The 24,190-nt window shown below is 42.2% G+C and overlaps 2 protein-coding genes across 5 annotated transcripts in view; one reads left to right on the forward strand and one right to left on the reverse strand.

The window, feature by feature from the left end:
• The window catches only part of pola1 (polymerase (DNA directed), alpha 1), a 58,347-nt gene extending 47,279 nt beyond the window's left edge, over window positions 1-11,068 (reverse strand). Inside the window, exons 1-26 of the mRNA XM_037078499.1 lie at window positions 10,900-11,068; window positions 10,233-10,360; window positions 9,744-9,840; window positions 9,576-9,653; window positions 9,344-9,459; window positions 9,155-9,217; window positions 8,930-9,031; window positions 8,625-8,778; window positions 8,376-8,538; window positions 8,051-8,223; window positions 7,847-7,959; window positions 7,546-7,659; window positions 7,381-7,455; window positions 7,144-7,282; window positions 6,832-6,986; window positions 6,586-6,670; window positions 6,378-6,439; window positions 6,064-6,153; window positions 5,793-5,909; window positions 5,537-5,712; window positions 5,225-5,354; window positions 4,548-4,667; window positions 4,295-4,385; window positions 4,077-4,198; window positions 3,760-3,909; window positions 3,239-3,361 (exon numbers count right to left, since the gene is read on the reverse strand). Of these exons, the coding sequence (XP_036934394.1) occupies window positions 3,239-3,361; window positions 3,760-3,909; window positions 4,077-4,198; window positions 4,295-4,385; window positions 4,548-4,667; window positions 5,225-5,354; window positions 5,537-5,712; window positions 5,793-5,909; window positions 6,064-6,153; window positions 6,378-6,439; window positions 6,586-6,670; window positions 6,832-6,986; window positions 7,144-7,282; window positions 7,381-7,455; window positions 7,546-7,659; window positions 7,847-7,959; window positions 8,051-8,223; window positions 8,376-8,538; window positions 8,625-8,778; window positions 8,930-9,031; window positions 9,155-9,217; window positions 9,344-9,459; window positions 9,576-9,653; window positions 9,744-9,840; window positions 10,233-10,360; window positions 10,900-10,948 (2,985 nt within the window). The 5' untranslated portion in view covers window positions 10,949-11,068. The remainder of the gene's footprint in view (window positions 1-3,238; window positions 3,362-3,759; window positions 3,910-4,076; window positions 4,199-4,294; window positions 4,386-4,547; window positions 4,668-5,224; window positions 5,355-5,536; window positions 5,713-5,792; window positions 5,910-6,063; window positions 6,154-6,377; window positions 6,440-6,585; window positions 6,671-6,831; window positions 6,987-7,143; window positions 7,283-7,380; window positions 7,456-7,545; window positions 7,660-7,846; window positions 7,960-8,050; window positions 8,224-8,375; window positions 8,539-8,624; window positions 8,779-8,929; window positions 9,032-9,154; window positions 9,218-9,343; window positions 9,460-9,575; window positions 9,654-9,743; window positions 9,841-10,232; window positions 10,361-10,899) is intronic.
• pcyt1ba (phosphate cytidylyltransferase 1, choline, beta a) lies at window positions 10,325-24,181 on the forward strand. Of its 4 annotated transcripts, none has more exons than XM_037078501.1 (9): window positions 10,325-10,400; window positions 12,909-12,977; window positions 18,600-18,699; window positions 20,847-20,963; window positions 21,054-21,205; window positions 21,357-21,435; window positions 21,530-21,672; window positions 22,014-22,202; window positions 22,389-24,181. In XM_037078501.1, exons 1-9 carry the CDS (start codon window positions 10,377-10,379, stop codon window positions 22,611-22,613), a joined length of 1,098 nt encoding a protein of 365 aa, XP_036934396.1. In that variant the 5' UTR covers window positions 10,325-10,376; the 3' UTR covers window positions 22,614-24,181. The 4 variants fall into 4 exon arrangements, with proteins under 4 accessions (XP_036934396.1, XP_036934397.1, XP_036934395.1 ...); XM_037078502.1 differs by lacking the exon at window positions 10,325-10,400 and adding an exon at window positions 12,276-12,308; XM_037078500.1 differs by lacking the exon at window positions 10,325-10,400 and having other exon boundaries at window positions 12,645-12,977.
• Window positions 24,182-24,190: the final 9 nt, after the last annotated feature.

Here is a 24,190-nt window from a genome sequence, read left to right on the forward strand (position 1 = left end):
GTGACAAAATAAGGGTTTTCATTTAAAGATTTTCAATCGCATAGCTAATAAATAAATGACCAAAAATAGTAGATTTCTAAGAGAGTGACAAATTACTGCCAACAACATTCATTGAGTATCTAATTTACAGTGGGGCTCGATGGTTGTGTTGATGCTGTGCTCTCCCCAAACACACAACCTGCAGTATAAATAGATATGTATCTCAGATCATGGATACAAAGTAAACACAACACAAGATTGTGCAAAGAGGGGGGATCTCCTGCTATTTCAGCAAGTTGAGATCCAGTCCGTGCTGTGTGCTCAGCACATTGTTGGTTCAGATTGGACTGATGACCTTTTTAATGCACGTCACTCCAATTTGTCATATTACTTCAAATGTATGCAATGTACTAACGCACTTAAGTCCTAATTAAATACAATCCAATTTGTTTATGGCCCTTTCAGCACACTGGGTAACTTCAGACGGCTGAGAAAAAGGCCGCGGATGGCAATCCACAGGACTTAAAGGATCCGCCGTAAACAGTCCAGTGCAGGACTCCACAGGACACCCCCAAAGGTCCTGTGTCCAAGCCTCTGCACGACAGAGCCAAGTGCTATCCATGGGCAAGTCTTGTTCAGGCACGTCTCACAAATGCTTGATCGGATTTAGATTCAGGATTTGATCTGGGTTTGGAGGCCAGGTAGATGCATTGAGCCCTGCTTGTGGGGGGAACACTGCCATCAGGGATGTCCTTGGTCTGCCACAGCGCTTGGGTAGGTGGTGCATGTCAAGTGACATTTCCTTGAATGCTAGGATTGAGGTTTCGTGTCAGAACATTGGCACTGTGATCAATGTCACCTCACCCTATAATGTCATTTAATGTTATTACTGATCAACGCATGTCAACACAATCATCTCTGGCCGAAAGTTGGTATATAAAACATGAAATCAAAATGACTGTAGATTATACAACATACAGCACTATGTTTTACGTTTATGTTAGCATTTTAAGATTCAGCTTTTGAGATTGTCTGAATCTGTCTCAGATACACTGGATAAGACACATTCCATCAAAGTCTCCTATGAATCCCTTGAAACTGAGCTTGGATATGTTCCTTCGGCTCTGAAACAACAGGGATTCTTTCCATGTCCGCACCTCACTTCTGGGATAAGCACTGAGAGGCCAACAGTACAGACATGAACAGTTTCTCAGAAAAGCTTTTCATTCTATATTTAAATTGCAAATTCAATCACAAGGGCGTTAGGATTAATACGTGACCCTCTGGATGTAATGTTCAATTAACAACTTCTTCATTTCAAGTGGGAGATCAGTGACAGTTAATGGGCTTTGAGTGATGCAGCAACAAGTAGACATAGAGCTGGGCAATAAAACAATAACGATATCTACAGTGTTGGACACGTGATCAGTATCAATAGAAAATTCGTTTGAAAGAATGTTCGATAATGTCATTGAACCCTGTTCGAAAAAAAGAAGAATATTTGTTATTATCATAATTGTGGATAAAAGAGGGAAGGTCACGTCACCAGTTTGGCAGTATTTTGGATATTTTCAGTCCGACAAGAGTCAGACTGATGTTGTCTGCAAACTAGTCAAGGTTGTCGTCCCTACCAAGTCTGGCAGTACGACAAATTTATTTTACCACCTCAGCCGCTCTCATCTGTTGGAGTACAGCAGCGTCAAACAGCCACAAACATCAACATCTGCCAGCACTGGTGGAACACCACACAAGCCGCAACAGACCACCATGGAGAGGTACTCGGCTGCAGTGCCATATGACAAGACATCAAAACGTTAAAAAGAAATAACAGATGTAGTGGCGTATTATTTAGCGAGGACTTAAGGACTAGTTACCGCTCAGAACAGTTGAGTCTGGATACAAGAATCTTATTCTCATGCTTGACCCCCCTTACACTCTTATTTCAAATAGGTTAAACAAAAAACAATAATTATCAATATCAACTGATATGAAACACTTATAATGTGATCCATTTTTCAGCTATATCGCCCAGCACTAAGTAGACAATAACTTAAATTAACTGTAGAATGATTTATTTAAAGATCCTAAGATACTAGCATTACAGACTTAAATTAAAAGTAACTAATATTTAGTTTAACGCTCCTGTGCAGAACTTATAAAGTGCAGCAATGTCCTCGATTCTGACAGTGATAGTGATATTGTGTTAAAACGGGGTAAAATGTAATGAACCCACCAACTTCTAGCTGTTGACAAAGATACAAGCAGCAAGTCTGCAGGCAGAGAAACTCCCACCTGTCCCAGCGAATCAAATGTGCACCTTTTACAATGTAGCTCTGTCAGTGGAACAACGAGCTTGTCTGGAGGCACAAACGGACGGACAAAGTAACACACACACACACACACACACACACACAACCACAGAGTTAATGCCCTGCCCTCTATTAGGGAGCACAATGAGTGTGTAAGGGGATCTTAATGAAGGACTCCCCTGAGGCAAAGCTCGACGCCTCTGCTGAGGATGTGTACTGTTAGAGCTCATTAAATGAACATGAGTACTACCACCAACATGGCAGGAGAGAGTGTGTGTGGTGTTCAGTTACAATACCACATTTAGCCATTTATGTCATGCAGTATGCACGCCTCTTTGCACCAATTTATTGAGCGTGCACACCCATGTTGTTCGTGTGCTGAATGACCACAATCAGACTTTATATGGGGAGAGTGTGAGTTTCGCATGCGCTCCCGTGGCGTTTTGTTACTGGGAAATACTTAGAGCCATAGAGCCACTGATATCAGAGAAACTACAACAGGTCCCTTATCCTGACAAACCAACTTGAGGAAATAATCATATTTAGAACAGGAAAGGGCACAGGGTGAGGTAGAAAGAGAGAGCTTGGTGGATGAAAAATGTGAAGGAGGAGAAAAATAGAAAGAAACAGAAGATGAAGAAAAGTCAGACAGAAAATGGAACAGTGGAAGGAGTGGTTCAAAATGTTTAAAATGATGTGGCAGTGCCCTCTTGTGGATCAAAAAATGGAAGCATCTGCACAATTTTGAAGACCATAGTGTGTTGCAGAACATCCTCACTATCAAATAAGTGTTTGCTCTGTGTTCATCTTAAGAACGCAGCCAATTAATTTAAACCAGGAGCTTCCTTTAGCTCTGTTTAATTGGATATGTGATAGCTATCTAAAACGCAACAGCAAAAACCTTTAAAGGCTACAGATGTGTTTATGTATAGCGGGCAGGTTTGACTCACCTCTCTACCCTTGTGTGTGACCAGTGCAGCTAGTGGCTTGGCATAGAAGCGGCTGTAGCTGAATCCCAGGCAGCCGTACATACTGTTAGCGGTTAGCTTCAGAGCCTTCTGACGGATGTCATACTGGTGGACACAAAGACTTAAATCATACCAATCCAAAAGAATTTCTGTACTCTCAGCATGATCCAAACATTTACAAATAAATTGTTAAATAAATATGCTACTTGATGTGATGCTTTGAAATCATTGTGATGACAGACGCATACTGATGGACAAAAAAGAAGTCAAACAGGAGCGGGTTGAGAAGTTTGTCAACTTTATGAAACTTTCTTATACTGTTTCCAAATGAAATGGGAATTCACAATCTTTCAACACCAACAAAAAGGGAGGTGGATATCCCACTGAAATTCAGGAACCTTGGAAATGCCACACAGTGTGTAGCATCTCTGTATTACAGTGTGCATGTGTAGTTATGTGTGACTGTCAAATATGTGTATGTGTGAGAGAGAGTGCATGTTTACCTGCAGGTAGAGGTCTGGGTTGATGTCCTGCTGCTTCATCAGCTGTTTGACCTGTTTACGCCGCTCGACCAGCTTCCTGATTTCTTTAGGCAGGATCCCCATGTCCAGATCTGAATCTGGGACTTCAGGAATCTCCTCAGACTCATCATCCTGTTACCATAGAGAGAAGGGTTGGAAGTGAGCGAGAACTTTTCTCTCGTGACCAGGATGTTGGGATCAATCTATAAATCACATCTTATATTTATCACTCATTTATCAATGAATCATTTGATGACATAAATGCTATCTGCTTCTACAGTTAACATATGAACACACACCTTGTTCTTCTTTGTGTTTTGAGCCTCCCTCTGCACAGTGGTGAAGCAGATGTTGAACTCTTGGATGATTGAGGGATACAGACTGTTGAAGTCAAGCAGCAGCACAAACTTGTCATAGAAACCTATAAAGAGAAAGAGAGGGAGGTTACACAATTATGTACACTGGTATACTGTACAAATGAGTCAAATACTGATTTCAAACTAAAACACAGACTTACCAACTTTGGGATCCAGCACCAGACCTCCAGCATAAGCCGCCTTCTTCTTTCTCTTGCCCTTCCCTATGTCCACATCTTCTTCACCCTCAGCCTGGGAAATAGGAACAAAGACCAAACATTTGTAACATAACTTTAAAATTACAATATAAGAAACTGTGTGCAATAGTGTGTGTGTGTGTGTGTGTGTGTGTGTGTGTGTGTGTGTGTGTGTGTGTGTGTGTGTGTGTGTGTGTGTGTGTGTGTGTGGCTGTACCAGTTCCGTCTGGGCCTTTCTGAAGGACAGTTTGTCAGGGACGATGTAGTTTTTCTCGTGGAAGGCATGAAGCAGAAGGAATTCATTCCGCTCAGAGCGGCCGCCCATCAGAGTACGGGACTGTCAAGAAGACACAGGAAGGCAACAGATGATTGAAGCAGGAGGCAAAAAAACATAGGTTGCATGTGTATTATTGTGATATTATAACTATTATCATTATGAAGCACACAAACACACTCCTTGATCAGGTCTTTCCTTGAGAACAAGTCTTGCTTTTGCCTACAAATTGTTTGGTTTCGGACTGTACAATAAACGACAAGAGCTGCTGGCTGGAATTGAGAAACCTCAACGATCAGCCATGCCTGTTTCTTTTGTCAGGAGTGTTTAAAATACTTCTTTCAACTAACTTTGGCAACGCAGACATTTTGGATTCTAAGAGCTAGAGCCAGACAGAAGATTTTGGCCAGTGGACAATAACTGTTTAATGAGAGGCTGCACAATATGAAGATTTGTAGAACAGGGCTTCATATTTTGTCACATAATTTGCCTTTGTGAAATAAAGCTTTTGCAATTTGAATAAAACAACTACAATAAAATAGCCGTAATTTTAATGCATATATTGTTTTGCAGCTCTGGGTTAATGAAAGTAAAAGATGTGACGTGTTGTTGTGTGTTACCATGACGTTGCCAGCGATGTTGGTGATCTGCAGGGCCAACGGCAGCACGTTGAGCTCACACATCATCTGTAGGATCAGCTTGGCGTCTGTCCATGTCAGCTCCAGCAGGTAAAGCAGGTGAGGAGAGTCACTGACACGCAAACACACATACACTTTTCAGGATACACACACATTTTCTTCCCACATAGCAAAAAAAAAAAATCAAATGGCTAAACGGGAAAACAACTCAAACCTGTTTACATTTTAAAAAACTAAATAATTCCTGTAGATGATCTGATTTGGATGAAATGGCCCTTTTAAGGACACACAAACCTGTAGAGATTCTTGATGTTCTCCGGGGGGACTGTGGTTCTCTCCACCTTCAGCACCTGTGCAGCCAGTTCACTCAAGTGGTAACTTTTACAGCGAATCAGCTCCTTTGCTGAGATCTCCACATCACACACCAGGCGGCCACAGGTGGCACTCTTCTCTGCAAAGGAACTACGACCCTGCCAAACACAACAACATTTAGTGATGTACAACATGGTATAGACACATTTATATTGCTTAGGACTTCTGTGCTTCTTACCCCTAGTTTGGGCATATTTGCCCTTCTGAGGCGTCCTATTTTAGACCAGTGGGGAACCTTGCACACATTGATCCTCTGCAGGATCACTTCCAGGTCAAAACCAAAGATGTCGTGACCCTACAGGACAAGAATAACAATCCTAACTTTTAACCCAATAAAACACCGCACCTTCATCTGCACTTCCTTGTACATCTTACATTTACAGTAAACGAATGTGTAATGGATTCAGGAGACTGCATAGAGTTAGTCTATCCCAACATGTTCTACTTACCACTAGCACATCGGGGTCAATTTTGTGCATCTTGGCCAGGAAGAAGCCAAGCAGAGTCCGCTCTGTAGCTGCGATCTCCACTTTCCCATTCTACCAGAGGAAGAGTCACATAATCAAATAGAATATCGTAAAAGTGTTGTGATACCAAAATACATTTGGTATTACATACAACTGCCTTCTAAAACTAAACTTTTTTTAATGCCACATGAATAAAGTTTAACATTTTTTTTTAGTCTTTTAGTGGCAATACTAAAAATATAAATGTTTTCCTTTTTCCTTTCTCTGTGCAATTTCTGCGCTCCATCATCACCCACCTTCTTCCTCACTGCATCTTTGAAGTCATAAGGGAAAATGCAGTCGGACGGTTTACTGACCACTGTAAAGACAAAAAGAAAATCAGAACATTTCCTTAACTAATGCCACTGAAGCATTCTTTCAGACTTTTATTTTCCCGTACAGTTCTAATTTTCTGTATTCAAAAATTGCAATGAAAACACTGAAGTTAAAAGATCTATGACTTGCCACAAAAATGGGACTGGTATGGAGGTTGAGGTGGAGCTTTGTCCATGTGGAACTTATAGTGGACGAGTGCAGCCAGGGACACAATCTGCAGAGGAAAAATGACATGACCTTGCCTAGTGAGTATTTCAGTTTAAACAGCACAGCTATAATCATTTTTAAAAACAATTTTATCAGTGCCCCATACAAACACTGCTAAAATTGGGAAACTGTATATTTGATTGTGTGTACAGCTGATAATGTTCTGACCTCGTTGTGGTGCGTCTTGGGGTTCTGGACAGTCTTGAGGCTGATGGACATGACAGTGATGGGTGGAGGTGACAGGTCTTTGACCACAGTGACCAGGTCGCTCCTGAGGGCCAAAGCCTCCACCTTACACCAGCTGACCGGCTGGACAATCAGCTCTGACACAGACACAGTATACACGTACACGTGAATTTACAAATTGAAAATAATTGTAGTATTGGCTTCTAAATATCAGAATCCCTAAAACACAAATCAAAAAGTTAAACCCAGGGTGTTAATCCATTTTAAAAGCCTTAATTATACAATCCGCCTTACGTGGTGTCTTGATGTCAAGCCAACACGGCCCTCTGATCTTCCTGCTGAGGAGGAAGTGCTCCAGACTGGAAGTGTTGGTTCCAAAAATGTGGGAAAATGTCGCCCCCTTCAGGTCTGAAGGCAACGCAGGGAATTCGGCCTGCGAATAAAACATTTACCCACACAGTTGAACAGGTGATAAAATAATGATAAAATAAATAAAAGCTACATGGTGTGAATGTTTGCATGTCTACTCACAGAATATCTGACTTCCAGGTACTCGCACTGACTGGGAACATCAGGTATTTCAAAAGCGTAGTTCTTTTCCACTTTCTGCACAGAGAAACAGAATATAAGTACCAGTTACAAACTTGTCACACTTACATTCATGCCACAAGTCTCATAACTGAGGTTAGGACCAACCTTGGACTTGAACTTCATGATCTTGAACTTTTCAGAGAGGTCGTTAAATTCCTGGTAGACGTCCATCATGCCTACAGGAGTGTCCAAAACCTCTCCAGTCTTGGTGTTCACTTTCTGTTCACAACAAAACAGAATTATTCAAATTAAAAAGCAATTTATGAGAAGGTGTCTATCTTGTGTGCGTATATTACTGCTGTAGCCATTCCAAAAACATAGTGAAAGAGAAGAAAAAATGGCAAACGTCCATTGTGTCCTGACACAATGATAGTGACACTAATGTGAAACGAGCATGAACACTTACATATTCCCGAGGCAGGAAGTACATGGTCCGCTCAATGTTCTTGACAGTAACACAGCAGCTGACGTGAGACTTTGCAGACTCAATCCACACCTTTCCAAACAGGTACACCACACCTAGGACACATTTTAGTTCAAGTAAGTAAACATTTAGGAATTGTCTGATATAATCTACCAAACATTCACTTCTGATGTGAATATGCCTTACCTGGTTGGCTGTAGGGTTCCTCAAAAGCATCCAACCAATAGAAGCGGAAAACCTGCTCCCCGTCTGGGCCCTCCACCAGAGGGAGTTTGCTGGAGTCGACCTGTATCTCTGCTGGAGCCTCAGTAGCTCCACTCTCCTCCTCTTGTCCCCAAGAGCTCCCGATCCTGCTCGACCTGGAAAAGGAAAGGAAAGTGGGAAAATGATAACTGTTAACCTTAGAGCTCAGGAAAATAACATATGTACACTATTTTAGGACTGAGCCTGAAAAAAGTATATATTTTCTTATAAAAATGTACAAAAGGGGGGGAGTCAAAAATGTATTTACAATAAGACAGGGTCCTGGGGTTCTGCTTTGGCCTCCACTTTAACAGCCACCTCAGCTGCTGCTTTATCTTCAGTTTCATCTTTCATTGCAGGCTTCTCCTCCTCAAGTCCAACGTCCATTGGCTCATCGAAGTCCACCCCATCAAAAGCCATGGCATCGTTCGCTGAGAAACGTATCGTCATAACAGTTAATATGCTAGAAAGGATAAAAAGCACAAAAAGCCAGGACTGATGTATCCATCTTTCTTACCTTCCTCTTCTTCTGGCTCCTCCATTTTAACCTTGTGCCTCTCTACAGGAGGAGCAGTTGAGGAGGAAGGAGGGCGGGCTGATGGCCTGGGTGTTGAGTCAGAAGGCGGCGGCCTGATAACTTTGGCCTTCATTCCCATACCGGAGGGTGACTCCTGGTATTACAGAAGTGACATACAATATCTTAAAATGATCAAATTCAAAATGTAGAATCTGACTAAGAACATACTGTGCCAATGGGTATAATCATTTGATTTGATTTGATTTGAAGATTGTGATAGATACTTATGATATGCCATAGGATACCTTTCGCATCTGAGGTTTGATGGAAAAAGGGTTCAAAGGTGATCCGAGAGACTTCTTTTTCTTCAGAGTGACCACCGGTGGAGGAGTCAAGAGATTGGGTTTCTGAGAAAACAGGAGAGCCAGATATTAAAGACAAATATCACAACATATCAGATTAGGTATGGGCAATAAAAAGGTGAGAAGATGGCTACAAGCAATGCACTGTCTAAACTATATGGGACGAACCTCAGAATGCAGGTCCTGTAAGATATCTCCTAACAGGTCATCTTTGGACAGGTCCACGTCTTTCTGCAGGAAACAAAATTATTCTTATGGTCAATGCAAGTGTAAGAAAAAGTGTAAAGCATCTCTTTTATTTCAAGTCAGGATCTGCACAGGGGATAGGTCAGGAACATGATGTCTACAGAAACATACCTCGGCAGGTCTTTTGACATTACTGTTCATGAAGAGGCTCTTAATGGAGTTGGGCTTGGCTACAACAGATTTCTTCACGTTTTTCTTGGAGTCTGCTCCTTTGGCACCCGCCTTACCTGTAAATAAAAAGAAATTCACTCCTTGTACGAAACTATTTACTCCACATTTCCCCACACTCAGCCACAAAATTCAATTAAGTTGTTGTGTAACATAATACTGGATGAGTGGTTACCTTTGCTTTTTTCAACTACATCATCATCCAAGTCATCGTCAAAGATTTCTCTTCCGTCCTCCACATATCCTGTTCCATCTGAGGGAAGAGAAGAGAGGAGAAACTTTCATCGTCAGACTTCCTTTATCACACACATTCCCACAGTGGGAACAGGAGCCTGAGCCTCACCATCATCAACAATCCAGTCATCCTCCTGTCTGTCTCGAACCATCTTCGAGTACTGCTGCTCGTCCACCTCCTCATATACACTTGTGAACTCTTCCACCTGGAGAACATAAACACTTGTTGATCGTAACATCTAAAACAAGAGCTTCTGAATAAACACAGATATAAAAGGAATTTCCAATGTTCAATACTAAGGAATAAACTAAAATAACTTAAATACATATAACTATAATACATATATATGGACTAATATTACATAGAAATTAAAACATTTTAGAACCCAATAGGGCTTCTTTAGATCAGCGGACCAATTAATCGACTGATCATTTTAATTATCAAACAGAAGGCAGTCCTTTGTGATCGAAGATAATTCAATTCAGAAATAAAAATAATAATCTAAACAGCTCATGTGTGCAAGACATTTGATTCATTGAACAAACTAATGGATCACGCTGTCAAACACTGTACATGCACAACACTGATGTGTCTAACCTCATATTTGATCTTCTCCCCCATCTTGGCTTTCTTGAGCTGCTCCAGTGCCGACTTCCTCCCCGTCTTCTCCCTCTTCTCTCGTCGGGAGCGAGACTTTGCCAGACCACAGGCATCTCCTCCATCGTCTGAGGAGCAGGACACATGGACACGATGACGCAGCAGCAGGTAGAGCCGTGACAGTTTTGTTTGCAGATATATGTCCCCACAAATACACCACCCACGTCAAATTTAAGGAGCGCAGGCGCACAACATTGTTTAACCCCAACTTCTACTACTTTGTTAGCATATGCGTGTGTTATGGTTACCATTTCTGTAACTGAGAGGAGGATAAGCTATTCATTACAGTCTTAAAAGACAGCTGCGGTTGAGGCAATGTAAGTTAACAAATAGACAGCAATAGCAGCACACTGTAGTCAGCTAACACTGTTATGTTATGTCTGTTATTTTCGCTTAACAATACCAGACTCGTATGGCAAATTGTTGACTTGGATTTTTCGGTCATTTTAGCATATACATATATATAAAGTATTGGTAGCCTAAACGTGCTGCTTGTTGTCGAAAGCTAATGTTAGTGAAAGCTAGCCGACATGTTAGCTAACTTCTTCGGTTTCCCTGCGCGAGACCTCTGAACTAAGCTACCAGGGGACGAGAGACGAACACTCACCGCCGTCCGGACAGTCCATGTCTTTGTCTGGGTTCGACACCGGAGCCATAACTTTAACTTTTACCCCTTAAACGTTTGCTCACTGACAGCTGCACAACGCGGCGGCGGCAGGTCAGTACAATAACAGGGCAGTCCGCGCCAAATCGTCTTCCCGGGGAATGTCATATGCCGGAAGTGACATCGCAGCGCTGTCAGCCAATGAGAATGAGGCGTTGCTGCCACTCCTGTCCACATGGTGGCGGTGTTGTTCAATGAAACGGTGATGTAGACTCCACAGACACAGGAGCAAAGAGTTGGTACAGTATGAGAAACTCTGATATGTTTTGAATTTGTTATATTTATCTTACATAAAAGAGTGATTATAATTAAGATGCTGTACTCTAATCTACAGTCAGTCATTAAAGCAACAACGTTATCTAACTGATTTAAAGGGGCACTATGTAGTTTTGGGCGGGACATTTTTATCAGAAGAGAACATTTTCATTGATTTTTTTTATGCCTAAACAAAAAATAAATAACAAACTCTCCTTGCTTTTATGGCTGAATAAACTGAATAAACAAACCGATCTTAAAGAACAACAATTTCATACTGTGCTACTTTGTTTACATGTGGCGGACCCTGCCACCTTTCTAGCTTCAAGCAGTGTTCTGGGGACCTTGTTTTTCTCTGAGAACAGCTTGTTTAATAAGTTGTGAAAAAATGAGTATTTCTGAGTTTGTATTATTACCTCATTGAAAAAAATTCTGGGTTTTAAATTTCTTCTTCAAAACTACATAGTGGTCCTTTCAAGTAAAACATGAACAATACTTATTTTTGTTTTTGCATCTATTTCAGTCATGAAAACACCGTAAGAGAGGAATATATACTCTATACATATGCTCTAACAAGGTGAAAAAATGTAATAAAAGGAATAAGTTAGTATGTAGTAATGGGTTTCTTCATTGAATAACGTTTCAGGTATTTCATTTATTATCCCCGAGGTCTGTGGGGTCCTTTTTTGTAATTATTCCATATATAGCAAACTTTTCAGGCATTTTAACCACTCTCTACTCGCTCCATAAGTTACATATGGCACAAAATATATCAAATAAAGTATACATTGAAACTTTTATAAGTCCCTCATGAATATTTTTGTTCTATTTTTTTCTGCAGGTTTTTTGCAGGGCAGTGTAACTTTTCCTGTAAGACAGGTTTTTTTCTCACCAACATAACCTTGTCCTCAAGTTTGGATTCTTATATTAGAGCATTACCCCACTTTTTTAAAAGTTAGTGCCTGTGCCTGTGTATAGGCTACAGTATCCCCATGAAGCTCGTTTCCATGGAGACGAGGAGGGCACAATGGGCTCCTGTCCCAGATTGGGGCCACAGAGACACTACAGTGCATCCAACAATGGAAACACAAAGCGTGGTTTGTCCTTTATCCCCAGAGCTGATTTAGGCTTTTATACCAAACGTCACTGTGATAATTTATATATTAGCATGATCCTACTGGCCTACAGTGATTACAGGGATTATAGGCACATTATCATATTGGTAACTTCATCTGTGTCAGTTGGATAAAAGTATTATACATGTGTGTACATGTGTTGTCCCTATAGTCTATAAAAGCCTTTTATCATATTTGTTTTTCAAGAGACACATTGTTCACTTTGTAAAACTGAGGCTAAAACTTGCAGTTGTGTGAACATCCTCCTCAGCAGCAGGCTACAGTAGGGGCAGGTTCATCAATGTACAGCTGTATGGTCTTCGGTAAGGTCTGCTAAATGGGCCACAGTTGTCGCAGCTCATCAGGGGTGAGCAGCTGATGGGACCAGACAGACAGACAGACAGACAGACAGACAGACAGACGGGCTGTTGTCGCTCTGCTGCACTTGCCTGCTGTGCAGGAGCAAAATCAAACTCCTGCCTCAGACTAAACAACAAAGCAGAGCAGAGGAGTAAGTCTTTAACACAGCATTGTTTTTTACTTTGCATAACCGACTGGATTTTGGACGCCATGGTCAAGCAGCGACGCGTCAGAGCGCGCTCCTGCTGCGCAGCTGTTGCGCCTCTTTGTAGCAGGAGAGGACCCCGACAGGTAAGTCGTGTTTTCTCTGAATCCTACATTACGACACTTCAGTCACTGTGTGTTTTACTGACCCGACAGCGGAAAGTTATCCAAGTATCATATAGTGGGAAACAGAAAAAGGGAGGTGTAGTTTGTGTAGTCCGAAGCAAAGCTTACATCGCATTTTCCTTTTTGTGCCAAATATCAAATGCAGTTTTGTGTGACAAGAAGACCAGCCTATTCATGAATGGGTGTGACTGTGAGCTTCAAAGACAGCCATGTATGACATTTTACACCCCAAATACTGAGAAAATAATGCTCCAAACTAAATAGCAGCATTAATTAAAGTTATTTTCCACAAGGCGTTGGAGCTAACCTTATCAGATCCGCAGCAGACTGTCCAAACCTTATAGAAAAGACAAATCAATAAACCCTTTATTTTCAGATGCACTCAGTTCAACTTTAAGCAAATGTGGTGATACTCAGTATCATCTCACTGATGGCGCTATGGGCCACTCCACCAATCCTCACCGCTCATTCTGCTGGACCGCCGGAGCTCGTCTCTGATTGGTCCTTCTCTTGGAGCTCTCTCCTCTCTCCCGTCGCCATGGCGAGAGCTCCTCGGCTCTGCGAGCGAAGATCGTTTATAGAAGCGACGGCTCACGCGCAGCTCGCAAAAACATTGTTTTTAAATCTGTTGTCCTCATGTTGTGTGGCTAATTTCTGCATTTTTTAAAATACTTTTCTCTTAAACGATTGACAGTCTGGTCTAAATCACTGAGACATACACAGGGGCATCTGTCTGTAGGTGTCCCCTTATCTTTTGCACAGCTGTCAGTGCAGAACATCTGTACCATTGATTTTCATCGTTCACATCGTGAAAAGCTACAATAGAAGGGGGGCCCAAACTTTTGGGCACCTGAAATTTTCTGGCAGGACACGGACCAAAAGTGGTCAACTATTTAATGTAAAAGGGCAATATGTCAGATATGGCCACCTTTTGAATGCACACTCTAAAGAAATAGGAAGCGGCATATTATGAGAGTAACTGCTAAGTACCACTGCTGTTAGCTATTTAGCTCAATTAGCTGTGCAGCTAGCGGTCCAGACTGGGAGCATGGGGCACTCGGTGAGTTTTGCTGTTTACACCACTAGCAGAGGAGCTTTGGACCAAGATGGGCTCAGGCTAGCTGGTTAGCATGCTAACTTCAGACGGTATCTCTGCAACACACAATCACTTTTGGTTGATTACTCAAGTTAATTTGTGAATGCTTTCAACTAGAAATCTCACTGCACCTTTTCGATCAAAATGATGGCAGGATCCCAACTTCCCTTAACTTTGTTTTTCTGTGCATATAAATAATGCAGATCCTATATATTTAAAAATGATTTTACCCTACAAGAATTAAAACACAGTGAACAATGATTTTGAGGATAACTGTTTGTAATTATTATTTTTCAAACAAAAAATAACTAGCTGCCCACAGTGAACCCACTCTGGTCAACCCTGCTCTATAGGTTGAATCGGTCTGATAAAGCCAAATCAAACCGAATATATCTGCAACATTGACTTAACCGTTTAAGCCCCAAGCCAATTTTCTAGAGTTAGGGTTAGGGTGATTCACAAAATTTGATGTTTAGTTGTTTATTTGAGTAGTGTTTGGGCTGTGTTTGGGTCATATAAACATGTTTTTTACACCTTGTAGCCCAGCTTCTGCTGTTTAATTTGATATAAAATATGACTATATTCTTTCATAATTAGTGCAGTAGTGGCTCTGTGATTGTTCTGCATGTCTTAAGGGTTAGGGTTAGGGTTAAAAACCCCAAGGGTCAAGAGACTCATCATCGTCCCTTTTGTGGTGCCAGGCAATAGCTGCCAGAGTGGGGCCTCCTCGCTGCCTCCTCCTCTCTGCAGCAGGGGATCAGAGAGGTGGAGGTGGAGGAGGGAGGGAGGAGGAGGAGGACAGACAGAGCAGAGAGTGGGCGGGGGGAACAGAGGGAAGGAGAAAGAGACTGAGTGGTGAGGAGAGGAGAGGAGAGGAGAGAGGAGGAGAGAGGCATCATCGCCTCACTGATGCTGCTGAGTCACATTACAGAGGGACCACAGCCACATCCCATGAGTCTTTGGGAATCATGGAGGAGCTTGAACACACCTGCCCCCATCCTCGGACGGTAGGGTGCTTTTAGCGTGTTTTTCTCGTCTGTGTCCCTGTGTGTGTGTGTTGTGACAGGGAGAGAGAGAGCGAACGAGAGGAAGACAAAGGCTCCTGCTTTCTCTGCTGTTACGAAACGGATCCTCTATAGCATAGGAGGCGCTGCTCAGACTGCTGAGTGGACATGTTTGAATGAAGGATGTGAGGTTCACACAGTGGACAACACAGCAGGGGAGACCTGCCGAGGGGGACACTGCGGCACTGTGTCTCCTTCCTCCCTCCTCCAACCGGTCCATCTTTGCCTCCTTGCCTCGTCCTTGCTGCCGTTGTGCTCCCGTGCCATCTCCTGTCCTCGTGTTTCTCTCTTTTAGGCTTTAATCCGACTTATGCCAGATGTTCTTTGCCTGTGCCAGAGAGGGCTTTGCTGACCGCCTGCCCTGATAGGCCCGTGTGCCCTATGTCAGTTAGTTTGAAGCCTCACCATCTGCCCTGTGCTAAGTGTTTAAAAAGAAGAAACCCCCTCCCCCCCTGTTTTGTTTTACCGTGCCCAAGGAATCATGGGGGATGAGGATGCTCCCTCAGCCTCTCTGCTGTTTTTTTTTTTGTTTGTTTGTTTTGTTTTGTTTTGTTTCTGTTGCTCTCAAAACCAGTTTGAAAAACGAGACGTACGGATTCCACGACAGGAGTCTCATATTTATGGCATGTTATAAAATGAATGCCTTCGTTCTGTTCCTCTTAGCTGTGGCTCTTTACCTGCTCTCTTCAGCTGTTACTTCTGACAGCGGGCTGCATGCGGGGTTGGATCAGTCAGCATCTCAAACATTTAGTATATTCAGCATTAGAGATTCTTTAAATGATAGTGGGCTGCCTTGAATAATCAAGTATTGGTTAATCATTAATAATTTATGAAATATGTTGGAGGTTTTTCCATTAGAAAACTGGGTAACACCCTCTATGACACCCATGTATATAATGCATTATGACCTTACTTAGATATGATGCATTATAGTGCATCGATAGAATTGTATATTTGTTGTTATAAGCTGTTGTTATAAGCTTTATGAATATTCATAATGCTCTATAACAATAATAACTCATTATGACACCAATGTCTGTAATGCATGATAAACATACCTTTAATGTTTTATAATGCACCCCTCAAAATGCTTTATATCAGTAACCACACACTATAAATCATTTATATTGACTTATGAGGTCAAGCACCAGTACCTCATAATTGCTGGTTGCCCATTATTTTTGCAAGAATAATGTATTCCAAATCCATAGTTGTGATAGATTGTAATCATTTTAAAACATGTTATAATGTCTTTTCTAATGCATTATAATGTGATTGTAAGTTACTGTATGTGGCCATTGGGTGCTGTAAACAAAAAAGTCACTTTCTGAGGTATAGATAAACATACCACTATAAACGGTCACTGTGCATTTAATGTAAAGAGAATTAAAAACTTTAAGTTAATGTAAGAACAGGCCAAAAAAAAAAAAAACACACATTGTAAGAATGGTCATAATGCGCTATAAAGAAAAATCATCAACATTGGCGTCTCAGTAGGTGATAGTGAAGACTGTTTAAACCTCTGACATGACCTATGTTTGATGCCACATGAGGAGTTCAGTAAACACCAAGTTACTTGAATGATGAACAAAAAACACAAAATTATGACTTCATTTTAATTGCATTGCTCCAATCTGTCGCTAATCAACATCTTGTCCAACAAAATCCAACCCATACTGAGGCTGCTAAATGGCTAAAAAGCAATAACATAAGTTTGTATACAGTGTCTATTTTTATTTTTAAAATTACAGATTACTTTTATTTTATTTTGAAATACTTGGTTGCAAGTATCTGTAATATAATCACAATATAATCACTAGTATTATAAATGTTGGTGTATTTGTGCCCATCTCCAATTGTTGGTTAACTAAAGTTTTTCTCACTGTAACATCGATGAATCATTATCGCACCTGTTCAGCATTTAGAAGTGGTCCAATTTAACTAGCAGTACAAAAACATTACTGGCCTTGGTCTCTGCAGATGATGGCACAGATTGCACTAGATATAGATGTTCTGATGTTGCACATTCCCACATTTCCCCTGCCAGTTTCACCACAAACTACAGCGCTTGTCTCTGAAACCCTATATGACAGACATGCATTTCACAAGTCAGAATAATCAAGTAATCCCTGACAGCTTAGCTACATGTAATCCATTGCTTCCCATCTTTGTGCATGCACGACAATTAAAATCCACCTGTCCACAATAAACAGCCTGTTTCCAGACCTCACCTCTAAATCTGCAGTGATTCATATAATGAAGTGAAAGTGAAACAGCAGCTCATTACCTCCAGCTGAGAGTAGAGCGCGTTGTGACGTCATACTGGGGAATGATTTGCGTGTTAAGAATTGTGTGCAACATCGCCGCTTTTGTAATGTGAATGATTCAAAATGAAGATCGAACAAATTGAGCCAGAAGAACATTGTTATTTTGTATGCTATATGGGCCATGAATTGACATAACAATGCAAAGTAAATTAAATAAGGGTTAGACGAGCTGCAGAGCACCTCCCAGATGTTTGTGTTTTGGTATTGGCAGGTGTCTTGCCCCGTCAAAAAGGTTTGTGGATATTAAGTACAATGTCACAAATTCCTGAGAGATCGCTTTGCATCTCAGATGCATTTGTAACCATTGCTGATGTAACTCTCTCTCGAAAGAGTAATCCTGCGTCTGTGGACCGTGTTGTCATGCCAGACTCTGGTCTCACTGCCGGTCCTAGAGGATGTGTTGACGTCAGTTTGCCAGTGTGGTCCGCAGAGACCGAATCTGTTTCCATTTTTTCATCCTCCTCTCACACCCCCACAGCTCTCTGCTCGGTGCCGACTCTGATTCTGTTTTGTTGGTGTGAATGAGATTCAGCGAGTATTCCCCGCGGTCAACAGATGGCATACAAAGACAATTTTTTTGTTCAGGCAGGCTCACACTGCAACACTTTAACCTTGATGTAGCTGCAACAAGTCTCATCCTTCATCCGTCTTTGTTCCCCCTGCCAGTTGTCTTCTGTTCTCTCTGTATCTGCTTCATTTACATTCATACATTTGAAAATAGTTTTTCTGGTGAATTCCCGCCAGGAGATGAATAGCTTTGACCTTGTTTTCTGCCACATGTTAACACACAAACAGGCTGCACACAGAAGTCTGCTCACGCACACAGAGTGATCAATAACACTGAGTGCAGCTCCGTCTGTCTCTCAATCCATCGGCCCAATATGGAGCAGGCAGGCATCGGCTGTGGTCAATAACCTAATGGAGGTTACTGTAAAAGTAATGAGTATGGAAAGAGGAAGCATACCGTGAGCCGCTGAAGGGATGGGTGGCTGTGCTTCAGGGTGTGTGGGTGTTTTAAATGTTCATGTCCTCCAGAATAAGATGTCTGTGCTGTATTTTATCTACAACCGCCTCTTTGTCCTCCTCTCCACCTTAGACTTTGACAGAGCCCGCCATCTTCGCCAGGGAGACCAGTTGTGATTGTCGCGCCCCTCATGAGAAGCTCAGCATAACTCAGGCCCGCAGAGGCACACCAGGTACAGTAGACCTCCTCCTGCTCGGCTTCCTGATACATTCCCTCCACCTTCTCCCACTCCCACCTGCCATGTTCATTCCTCTCTAACTACTAGCAACATAGGATATATACCTTGATATTTTGTATTTTATATCATTGTAAATGTTAGGGCTGGGTCTCAAAATCAACCATCCCGGTATTTCTGATCAAGCAGGCCCTGTTTCGATATTGATGTTGCGACAGTATTGTAGGGTTGACTACAGCTGTGCTCACAATAACAGAGTTCTGATCAGTAATCATCAGAGATGGGGATATGGTGACTAGGTGGGTGAAGATGTATTAGAATAAGTAGGGCAGTCTGGTAAGTTTAGAAAAAGACATCACTTTACTGCAGTGCAGCCCTTCAAACCAGGAGAGGACACTTGATGAATATCATATATTTATATTGCTCGGCCCTACCAATACTATTACTGCACTACTACTGCCAGTGCAGGTGCTACCTCTTCTTCTACCTCTAAACCTACTGCTGCTACTGATACATTCGTACACTGATGGGGGCGGCTGCCATGCAAGGTGCCGACCAGCACATCAGGAGTAGTTTGGGGTTCAGGATAGTGTCCAAGGTCACTTTGACATGCAGACCAGGGGAACTGAACCAGCGACCTTCCGATAACAAGATGCTGGTTCTTGTTTCATTGCACTGTTGTTTCGTGATGTAGTGATTTTTACATGACTGACAACATGTGGTTTGATGCCCTGCTGCAGCCATTTTGTAATGCTAACGCTGCCCCTTTTACTTTTTCTCCTATTACACTGTACAACAAATGCTGCAGTCTACTACCAAACTACTACTGCTACAGTGTCACTATCACTACAGCAACTACTTTTAATGCAGCTGCTACTGCGTCTATTTTAGTGCTATTACTACTACAATTGCATCAAAACTATAAATAGTTCTATTTCTAAAGCTACTCCTGTTGCTAATCCTACAGTCAGGGTTGGGAGGGTTACTATAAAAATGTGTTCTAATACAGTCACTAATCACTAAAAAAAATATTTACAAATTATTAAAAAATGTAGTCAGTAACTTTATCTGAGTGTCACAATATTAAAGGGGCACCATGTAGTTTTTGAAAAGAAATTCAGACTCAGACTTTTAATATTCACAATAATACTGATTTATTAATACAAACTCAGAAATGTTTGTTTTTCCATAACTGAATAAAATAAACAAGCTGTTCTCAGAAGAAAATAACGTCCCCGGAACACTGTTTTTAAGCGAGAAAGGTGGCGGGGTCCGCCAAATATAAACAGAGTCCTAGTACATAATATTGCACCAGGCCTGAACAGTAGAATTATCTCTCTAGGAATATACGTGTGAGAGTTACACCAGAAAGAGCACAGACCAACAACATACTATTGATTGTTATGTGTCATTAGTATAGCCTGCAGGGTAATAAGTCTGGATTACCAATAGGTCAAAGTTGGCAACTGACCTGGCTGCAGGCTCTCTGTGAGTCAACTGTTTTCTGCTAATTTAACTGAAACTAATCAATAAATCACACCACTTAAACGCAACAAATTACACTGTAGCTCATTCTCTCATGTTTGTGTTTTTTTACACTGCTATTCCAAACCACGTAGCACATGTGTGGTTGGGTATTATTCTACCAAAGACACAGTGTACACGTTGAAATGAGAGTGTGAGGATCTTGGTGTCAACAGCAGGATGTATTTGCAATTTCTGCTCAGAAGTCTCAAGTGATGTCACACGAGTCAGCGACATTTGGGGCTAACGACCAAAAGTTAAATAACTGAGGTTTGAGGCTAATGGCTCCAGGCTACGATAGCTACGACTAGCTGAACACAGTTGCATTGTGGGTAGCGTAGGCAAGAGGAAGACAGAGACTAAAGAGTGTGATTTTGGTACTTTTGCTAAAAACTGACAATTGAGAGGACAACGTTGAGGTTTTAGGAGTGCAATGATTTTTTATAACTGCGTTGTAAAACAATTAAGATTGTTATCTTTCATTCTCATAAATCAGCACAAACTCAAGAGAGAGTTTGGCATTTCAATATGTGATATGGAAACTCAGCACCATTGCTCTCCTATGTTAGCACTGCAGTTGGTCCTGATACATATGTTGCCGTGTGGCTGTGTGTTTTCAGTGGACCGGCCGGTCAGAGTCTACGCAGATGGCATCTTTGACCTGTTCCACTCTGGACACGCTCGTGCTCTCATGCAGGCCAAGAACCTCTTCCCCAACACCTACCTCATAGTAGGAGGTAGGACTGACACACTCACACTGCCGAGAATAACTCACACAGATCTGCCTGATGGTGATTTACATGTTTGTGTGTTTGTGCTCGGAACAGTGTGCAGTGACGAGCTGACCCACAAATACAAGGGTTTCACCGTCATGACGGAGATTGAGCGCTATGAAGCACTGAGACACTGCCGCTATGTCGACGAGATCTTGAGAGACGCGCCCTGGACTCTCACACCCGAGTTCCTAGAGAAACACAAGGTGTGTTTGTGTGTGTGTGTGTTCTGTTGTTTGCAGTATCTTGGTATTAAATGGTGCGTGAAGCATCCGGAGGCTGTCATAACAACGCATCTTAAGTCCATCGGTGCAGTGTTTTCTGCCATACTGTACGTGAACTTTGATTGTTCCTCAGATCGATTTTGTGGCTCACGACGATATCCCATACTCCTCAGCAGGAAGTGAGGACGTCTATAAACACATCAAGGAGGCAGGTCAGTGTGTGACGCTAGGAGGAGGAAACGGCTTTGTGTATTCCCTCTCCGGCAGTTTTCTAATTCCTGTGCCTTTTTTATGCATGCATATCAGGGATGTTTGTGCCGACACAACGGACAGAGGGAATCTCGACATCTGACTTAATTACCAGAATCGTCAGGGACTATGACGTCTACGCCCGGCGCAACCTCCAACGTGGCTACACAGCCAAGGAGCTGAACGTCAGCTACATCAACGTAAGAGCATGACAGCAGCTAAAACAGAGTGTTTCAGACAGAGGGGGAATACAGTGCTGCAGGACTGGACAGTGTGTAAACGTATTCGAGTAGTAACCTTAAATAAAATGATGAAACTGAAAATGAAACACTTCAAAATTCTTTCAAGTAATAACTGTAGCTTTTATGCAGACTTCCTAGGCTTTATTTTGGCCCTTTAATGGATAATCATATGGTAAGTGGCTTAAATTGCCATGAAACCAGATGTGGACAATTTGTTTTGGACTGACACCCATTTTATTAGGTTTGATTAATCATGAAATACATTGTGTCTTTAACTGGAACTGTTTAATCTCTCTCAGGAGAAAAAGTATCGTCTGCAGAACCAAGTGGACCGGATGAAGGAGAAGGTTCGCACGGTCGAGGAGAAGAGCAAACACTTTGTTTACCGCGTGGAGGAGAAGAGTCATGACCTCATTCAGAAGTGGGAAGAGAAATCCAGAGAGTTTATCGGCAACTTCTTAGAACTTTTTGGACCCGACGGGACTTGGGTAAGTAACTTTTTCACCAAGGAAATAACTGTCATCGTGATCGTCATCTGTAGCTTGTTGAAGTTGGATACTATCAGTTTGTTCCTACAATACCAGAACGTAACGTCAGTGACTGATGTTTGAAATAAAAAGTGTGTTTTTGTCAGTGAAGTTCTTGCCGATGACGCTCACAATCTCTCTCCACAGAAACAGGTGTTTCAGGAGCGCAGTGGACGAATGCTGTCCTACGCTCTGTCCCCCCGAGAGTCGCCCTGCAACAGCCCTCCTCGCGAACTGTCCCCCCTGCGCTCCCCCTCACCCCCGTCTCCCCCCGCCCGCTGGCACAATGCACGGCCATCGCCCCCGACCTCCCCTAAAGGAGCGTCTGCCTCTATAAGCAGCATGAGCGAAGGGGATGAAGATGAGAAGTAGATGAACTCTTGAACGCACGAATACTCACACACACACACACACACGGTTCACTCACAGTACACTGCCTGAAAACTACTCACAGACACACACACACACACACACACACACACACACACACTCCTACAAACACTGGCCGGTACTAAAACTGTTCACCTCAAGGATGTGCAAGGCAGACGGTGATCGTGGGAAATGAAGCTCATTCTGTGCTGCAGAGCTAAGAAGCCATCGCTGTCTCTGTTGTCTGGGCAGCCGAGTGGAGAGGACGAGGATTTATGTACACAGTTTATGTACACATTTCTGTACACATATCATGAGACGGTCCAGGATGCTTTGCAGCATCTTTCAAAGGATTTGCTTCGGATTGTCCAGTGCTGAAAGAGACTGTCCGACAGCCTGTTCATAATATCACCTCTTTGCTTTTGGTCCTCTTCTGTTTAGTTTGCCCCCCCTTTTTTTTTCTTTCAAAGATGCCAAGATTTCCTGTAACTACTGTGACTGCTAGACTTGAGTAGGCATAGAAGTTACAGACGCTGTGTGTGACATTGAGTGCATCAACGGGAATTGGATTCACTCCTCACTTTGTATGTTTGTGTTTGTCAAATTGAGATTTAGGAATTAACCAACAGACGTTTTGCACCATTTCAGCATAAAAGCTCGGAGAGGAACCCCAAAATCAGCGACCCAGAATCCTTGATTCACTCATTCCCACGCCGCCGGTATGACCACTTAACCACAAAGACAACTTAAAACCTATCCCAGAGAAATGATGACCTCAGTTTAAGTCAAACTATTTAATCCTGGAAAGGCTGCTTCATAAAACGCGTCCATTAATATCTCAGCCTTTCGGAAAGCTTCTGATCTGTAAAATGCCTGTTAGATAGTCCCAAATACTTTGATTGTGATGAGACAGCCTTCACGTATTAGCTTCTTGAATGTAAACACTTTGAGACCACACAGTAGGGAGTAAGCGTAATCACTCTAACACACAAGCCCCTAGTCACCGCAGTCGTCCAGTAGGCCACACAAATACCACGTCTCGTCACGATCGACAAGTAGGAACGTTTGTGGATTTTCTGCGTTTAAGAGCCATGCATTTACTTCTTCGGTTTTCCATGTTTTCTTCTCTTGATGTTTAGCAGACATTCTTGCTCTCTGGAATATGATGTCAGCTGTTAATCGAACCCGGCGAACTTGGAGATACAAGCCTTCCTCTAGGACTCTGATAATACTTGAAATAAACAAAAATCGAAGCCCTCCAGGTGAACTGTCAGGTCCTCATAAAGCCGGAACATCATCCCAGTGTTTTACTTGCAATTACTGGAAATGTTAATAATGACTTCTTTTTTTTTTTGGCTCCGATCTGCATGCTCATGCCAGGCCGGAGCAGACCTCTCTTCCAGCCCAACGATACAATAAATACCCTAATGCAATGTAGAGATGTCCTGTACGCAATACATGTTAATCTGCACTATGTGTACAAACTTTGGGAATGTGTGTCTTTTTTTATTTTTTAAACTTTAATGTTCAGACGGCTTGATATGTAAATAAATCAGAACTCTATAACTGAATGTGAACTT

Source organism: Acanthopagrus latus, chromosome 19 (assembly GCF_904848185.1).
Source record: "Acanthopagrus latus isolate v.2019 chromosome 19, fAcaLat1.1, whole genome shotgun sequence".
NCBI classification, from domain to species: domain Eukaryota; kingdom Metazoa; phylum Chordata; class Actinopteri; order Spariformes; family Sparidae; genus Acanthopagrus; species Acanthopagrus latus.